Here is a 7,006-nt window from a genome sequence, read left to right as displayed (position 1 = left end):
TGCTTTCGTCAATCTCGAGAGTCACGTACGAATGAAGGCAACAAAAACACTTGTGAAATACAGCTGTAGAGGCTAACAAACGATACAGTGAGAATCGATGTAACAGAAAGAAATATGTAATTACCCGCACGCGTTTTCCATTGGCATTGTCAGCTCCACCTAACATTGTACAAACTCTTTGCACGCGTCAGATATTTCAGATTTGAAAAAAATAGTTTTGGAATGACGGCCTTTATTAGTCTTTGTAAGCACTGTGCGCAGTAATAGCAGATATAAGAGACCTATGCGTATCGCGCGACCCGGAGATGTTGACAGCTCCGTGTCTAGAGTGAAATGACTGACTACTCGCTCAGTCCAAGGCTCCTTATATAGCGCGGGCCCTGGTATAAGAAAACCCAGATTTGGTGAAACTTGACCTCTAATTAACTACGGTCTTGTAATAACAACTTAGCGTATTGCTGTAAATCGCTGTAAACCCATTCAGGTTGTTTTTCCTCCCACAGTTTATCCGGATTAGGCCCACGCGTGTATGAAGTTCGTCACGTCAACTTTCTTTTGGTCTGTCCCCAGGCTCCTCTCTTTTGCAACAGCTTTCTTCCCTTGCCATTTGCTATTTATATTAGTCATGTCAAGTGAAACGAGCACTGAACGAGTGATTCCGAAGCCGTAAGTTCGTACGTTTGTAATCACAGCTGGGGAACTTGTTCAGAGGAGTATGGCAGCCCTTTCCGTCCAAAAGAACATACTGGTAAGCATTGATTTCCTCTCTTTCACGTTTTTATTCAAATATTCCTTCGCCTGCAGTATAAGACATATAAAATAAACATTACTGAAAACTCTTGCAATTTGCATTACTCTGGTCGATAACACCTATTCTATTTTCACCAGAATTTAAATGTCCTCGACTGTAAATTTTTTTTTCACTGAAACACCAATTTTAGATAACATTTTGAGATCGCTTTCACTGAAATAACTTCTTCAACGTGCCCGTAACAAGGGTGAAAGTAAATATGTTTAAACACTTCACAGGGCGCAGCAGTGACGTATCAGACTGGATATCTACATTTTACTGCAATGCCGTTTAATCAACGCACGTACTTTCTAAAATTCGCGTTCAAACTGCTCACAGTAACCGTATTTGTTCGAATAATTGCATAGTCTCTCATAAAGCTGTATCCTTGCTACAGAGGGACATCAATAATTCCTTAGAACTTTGTTTATACCGGTAATGAGTAATCCGAGCCACCATGCGTGACAATCATGATATGTTAAAATATAGCTCTTTAATAAATAATTTCTTGTAACTCTTGATATCATGACCCTATAATGAAAAAAACAAAAAACTCAAATCATTCGTTATTCCGTTCAGTTTCACAAGGAAACCCTGGCTTACATTTATCGATCGGCTTGAAGGAGTAAAATTTGGGTAACCATGCATTCGGCCCGACTTACCTTTGAACATTGATGAAATACCTTTGAATCAAAAAGGTTTTTTGATGGAAGTTCGTCAGGGCGATTTATTTGCAGGGAGTTTGTCATCAGATTGAATTTTTAGATTTCAACATATTAAAGAAAATGGTTGAACTTATTTACATGTAGCTGGAATAGATTCTGCGTCTGCAAAAGTGCAAAAAGGTAAATGAAAACTAAATTGCCTGTCACCATTACAAAAGGTCTCCAATTACAAAATATTGCAACACAAAACGCGAAACAAGCTTTAAATAATCCATAGCCTCCATTTGGCGCGTAAATATGCTCGGATATGTTTCCGCAGACATTACCTGTCCCGAGAAGTGAATAGTTTCCGAGAGCAAAATTCGAGGGAAACTGTCTCGGTGAGCTTCATGGAGCGGATACTGTCCGAGGACAAATACATGAGCATATCAAGTTCAAAGTCAAATGGGAGCTTTTGTGTTTATTATCCTTGAAATATTTTTTGGCAACACGCTGGATTTAGAAATTGGGGAAATTCTTCGAGCGATAATATTTCCTGGATTATGAGTGATATCTGTCCCGTCATTGACTCATGATGTGCAATATCATTTGATCATCGTGGAAGTGCTTCATCGATTTGTAGGGAGCTAAAATCTTGGCCAGAATAAAATGAGGCTCTCATACTTTCAAAAGTGTCTGCAGAGCTTCTAGCACAAAACCGTGCACTTTATTGAACAGTGAATGGCGTGCCGGCTTACACCTCTGCCGGCTTTACATAGCGTTCAAACGTTCAAACACAATACAACCTCAGATGAGTTTCCCATTAAAGGGACTCAGCCATAGTATTTTGAGTTATTTTTCCACAGACAAAATTACCTCTAAATTAAAGGAAAGCTGAAAATAAAAAAAAAAGAAAAACACCAAAGAGACATTAATTAATAAGCCATAAAGGAACAAGGATGGCAAAGATTAACGGAGATATTAAACGACGAACTTGAAAAATTGAGGTTAAGCTTTTCAAGATGCGCGAAAGCAGTGTTTGATTTTACCATTTATTTTATCTTGTAAAATTTGTGGATATTAGGTGGAGCTGTGTGGTTCCGTTTTGTCGCAACACATAAGCTTTTGTAAGTCTCTATATTTCACCAAGCTAAAGAAAATAAAAATTTAGTCAAGCACGACTAATTTCTCGGCTTGTGGTGTTGTTCATATTTTTCGGTTGTACTTTCTTGGTCCGATTTAAAATGCAAATTGTTACGTCACAATTGTGATCCAATTGTCACGAAAGTGCGGAGGGGCTACTCTGCATTGCAAATGTATTTTTGAGTGGCGTTAAAATTATTATTCGCGAACTGACGCCTCAGTTGCGAGCTTGTGATCTCAGAAAGTAAAGCATCTATTCCAGGAAACGACAGCCCTAACTCCTCCTCGAGACAAAATGGTGAGCATAAATACATCAAAACAATTTATTTTTATACGTTGAAACGTCTTTAGGCGAATTTTGCTGCCAGTTATAGTATTTATGCCTAGAACTTGAAACAACGAGTATGAACGAATTGGAAACACTGCTTCAAATTTCTGCTACTAGCCTACTGTCTTCGATTATTGAGCTCTCTACCTAAATTTGCGACTTGACACAATATCTTTAAAAGCTTTTCTTGACAGTTTTTGCGTCTTTCGTCGAAGAAAGTACAAGAAATATTGTTTGGTAACGCTCTGATGATACTACTTGTTTTTATCAAATATGGAATTACGAGCATTATCGTAGTGAAATTTGAACAAGGTTCTGTTCGTTTATGAATTTTGTTCCTTGAAATAACTGCTAAAGGGTACAAATAGGAACCTGTGGAATTTTTTCGGGATATTTGAGCGGTCCATTTACTCTACAAGCGAAATGTTTCCTCGAAAATTCGAGAGAAAAGGGCGTACATGTACGTAGAGATGTATAGCCATTGAAAACAATATTCTAAAATTATAATATCGCGTCTGGTATTTGCCAAACTGGGATTATTTGTCCTAAGGACGAGTGTTCACCACTCTCTGTCATAGCAGATTTAAGTTGTGATTAATATAAAAATTAATATTTTAACAAACTAATAATTCATTTTTCGCAAAGTGAGTTTGGTGTTGCTGTAAACACTGGATTCATGAATATTCACAACAACTTGGCGGCGTCTGTCACGCAACAGCGGTTTTCAATGGTTAAAAACCAAGCCAAGCCTTTTCCAGAACAATGCAAGCAGAAAAATAGAGTTTGTCTGATATTGTCTCATCAAGGTTCGCTGCACAAGTGTTTACTGAAAATAACTGTACGCTACTTATTATTTTCTATATTCTCTTCACTGGTCTGGCTATCAGTGCAGTGTTGATACGAAAGGAGAAAATAACCATTGATCGCTATTTCGAAAGAAACTGGATGACGTATTTTTCAAATGAGTAGGCAAGCAAAGCGTCCAAAATCAGATGGTAAACAGGTGTTTACAAAAGATGCTGTACATTTTGCTCGGCTGAACAATTTCTGAAGACTGATTAAAAATGTAGGACTTTTGCTCTAGCCATCTGCAAGTCTAATTTAATGAGGTATTTCATTATACAAGTGTCGACATTGCAAGCTGATAATGATATGACTTGACTTGCATTGGAAAATCAATGTGTAACGGTCTTTAACATGTTCTTTACCCTTTTCTTCTTTACCAAAGATATAGGTAGACTTGTGTTGTTGGTCCCTGTTTGTAGCTACAAATGACAAACATAAAAAAAAACATTTCAGAAATGACCTCAATATGCTGAAAATAATTTTCAAGCAACCTTATTCTATCATCCTTCTTGGAATCTAAACGTCTATCAAATATTATGCATGACAATAATTCTTGTTACACTTATTTTACATGTAGAAAACAATATTTGTTTTATTCATTTTGCAGCCAGAATTCTCTGAGAGGGAAAAGAAACGTAAGTATAGATCACAAAAACAAAAAATTTACAATAAAAGGAAACCTAATTTGTTTCATTGAGACAGGCCCTAGTACAATCTTATTCCAGCTTATTCCATTAATCCCAAACTAGATTTCCGTGAGGCTTTCGAGCTCTTTGATCATGATGGCAGTGGTTTCATCACCACTGACGAGATTGGAGTTGTCATGAGAAGACTGGGGCAGAATCCTTCCCCTTCAGAGCTGGAGGATATGATTAGAGATGTTGATGCTGATGGTGAGTGTTCTGACAAGCCCAGTGGCTTCGTTTGAATAAGTGAAACAGAAATTCCAGTCAGGAAATCACTTGCATGGGTCTCAATAGATGCGCTGTTCGTAAATAGAATCGCGAAATCTTGAATGTTGTCAACACGACAAACCAGTATCTTTCTTAACAGCTTACCCATGTTAGCCTATATATACACGTAGGGGCCAAACCACCCCCCAAATGTTTCATGAAGGGAATATTTGCTTGGTTTATATATTTCTGAACCAAGTTTGGCAGATGAACTTTCTTTGTTCTCCAGTTTATTTTAATTTGGAAGTTGTGACAAAATGTCAGATTATGACGTCATAATTGATGACGTCACCAAAACGTGCTATAATTTTTTGTCAAACCTGATGTAAAGATTATGTCATTGGAAACGCCTTGACTTGAGGAGTAAAATGCTGAAAACCGTTTTTTGCTATGATGATTATTTTTTGAGATATGGTAAATTAAATATATTTTTGTTGTCCCCCCGGAATTTGCTTAACCATACTGTCCTTCTTAGTTCAGTCTCTCTGGTTTATTTTTTTCAGTTTTATTCTAGGAAGGCTAATAATCTAGAAAAATAGAAAGTTTGATGTTGTCAAAAATCGTATGGTTTTAGAAATTTGATTTTCGGCTTTGTTAGGATGTTGTTAATGGTAAAAAACGGGTGACGTCACAGGTTATGACATAACAAAACTAATTTTGACGCAATAACACTAGGGGGATAATTTTTTATTCCGATTTTCTTCTTTATCTTTGCTTTAGTCATCTGGCACGTCACATTGACAACATAGCCGCATTTGCTGGAACAAAATTACGGCTCCAATTTGGGGATTTTTCTCAAGGGGGGGACCCTATATTTTGCAGAGTTATTTTTCATATTTAAAAATGCCATATTTCACTTAATTTTTGTGATATGGACAAAATTTTTTCAGGTTTCAACTCCCCTTGATGTGCTCTTTCGAACACATTGTAAAAAATATGCATATTAAAAACTTCAAAAGTGGCAAAAAAACATGACGTCATCACTGTGACGTCACAACTTTGACATTTACTGACATTTTTGACGTAAATATAATTGGCAATAGGTCTCCTGCTCATCTGCCAAATTTGGTGTAGAAAGAGTCAATACTTTTTAAGTAATGCGAAGAAATGTGAAATACCCAAGAACTGACGAAACATTTGGGGGGTGGTTTGGCCCCTACGTGATATAGTCCTCTCGTACAGCTGGTCGTCAGCCTACGGGGTTGTCTGCATGTGCTAAGTGATCGGATTGAGGGGGAAAATACGAGAAAGAGAATGGTATTTTTTTTTCTTCGTCCGCTGACGTTTTGCTTTTCTCCTACAATTATTGGAACGGCTTGAACCAATGTTTTTTGCCAATTAGGTTAAAATATGTTCCCACATGTAGTTAAAAAATTGCGCCTGGCCATAGATATCTAACATTTATCCTTAAGGCAGTACGCCCGCTTGACTAAACATTTTTTACGGTTTCTCGTCTCTCACCAAGGAGAAAGAGAACGGAATCTCTGTATCACAAGATATACTAAAACATGAAAAACGTTTAAGCGAAGTTGAAAGAGTATTTATATCTCTTCATTCACAATTAAGCTCGAGACCTTTTCCAACCCCATACTGTAACTATTTGGAATGGATTTACTTTAGGGAGCGGTCACATTGACTTCAACGAGTTCCTGGTTATGATGTCCCAAACAAAGGAAAAAGGCCACCAGGCGGAGCTGCGCCAAGCATTCCGGCTCTTCGACGCAGATGGCGACGGCTTCATAACATTCGATGATTTGAAGAGGGTGATGCGCAACTGTGGAGAGAGCCTTTCTGACACTGAACTGAAAAACATGTTCACCAAAGCAGATATCAACAGGGATAATCTTGTTGACATGAAAGGTAAACTAATAACGCCGAAATTTGTGTTATAACCTTCGAAACCACAACTCAACTCGCGCCACCCACGCGTGACAGGAGCTGTAAGGTCGAGCGCGCGCGTGTTTATAGCGCAGCCTGGTCGCCAGTCGCATGTCCAATTAATATTTATCGTTTTTTTTTTCTCTCTCTCTCTCTTTTTGCCACAGAGTTTTCGAGGATTGTCAGCAACGAATAGACGGACCTCCATCCAGAAATTGTGAACGAGCGTGAATAATTTGCGGCAGTTTTTCTTAACAATCTGCTTCGCTCAAATTGATGTACATCGTTCAAGTAAATGCATGCATTCTATGTTTTTGGTAATCAGTCTTTGTAAATTAGACAAATGAGAATTAACTCCTCGTGTCTTCTTGGAACACGAGAATTGTAAACCAAACAATAAAATGTTTACTTTGTGAGCATTTTT

The 7,006-nt window shown here is 37.8% G+C and overlaps 1 protein-coding gene across 2 annotated transcripts; it reads left to right on the top strand.

The window, feature by feature from the left end:
* Nucleotides 1–618: 618 nt before the first annotated feature.
* LOC145482889 (uncharacterized) lies at nt 619–7,006 on the top strand. Of its 2 annotated transcripts, none has more exons than XM_081461530.1 (5): nt 619–748; nt 4,359–4,386; nt 4,501–4,644; nt 6,325–6,564; nt 6,750–7,006. In XM_081461530.1, exons 1-5 carry the CDS (start codon nt 716–718, stop codon nt 6,776–6,778), a joined length of 474 nt encoding a protein of 157 aa, XP_081317656.1. In that variant the 5' UTR covers nt 619–715; the 3' UTR covers nt 6,779–7,006. The 2 variants fall into 2 exon arrangements, with proteins under 2 accessions (XP_081317656.1, XP_081317657.1); XM_081461531.1 differs by lacking the exon at nt 619–748 and adding an exon at nt 2,648–2,875.

The sequence above is a fragment of the Orbicella franksi genome, chromosome 3, assembly GCF_964199315.1.
Source record: "Orbicella franksi chromosome 3, jaOrbFran1.1, whole genome shotgun sequence".
NCBI lineage: Eukaryota > Metazoa > Cnidaria > Anthozoa > Scleractinia > Merulinidae > Orbicella > Orbicella franksi.
Note: the sequence above shows the minus strand (reverse complement) of the source record. Positions and strands in the feature narration are given on the sequence as shown.

Excerpts from the sequence above, each read along its gene's own strand:
- LOC145482889 (XM_081461530.1), top strand. The coding sequence starts at position 716 with ATGGCAGCCCTTTCCGTCCAAAAGAACATACTG. Across the intron at positions 749-4,358 it reads CCGTCCAAAAGAACATACTG|CCAGAATTCTCTGAGAGGGA; the intron begins GTAAGCATTGAT and ends TTCATTTTGCAG. Across the intron at positions 4,387-4,500 it reads CTCTGAGAGGGAAAAGAAAC|ATTTCCGTGAGGCTTTCGAG; the intron begins GTAAGTATAGAT and ends ATCCCAAACTAG.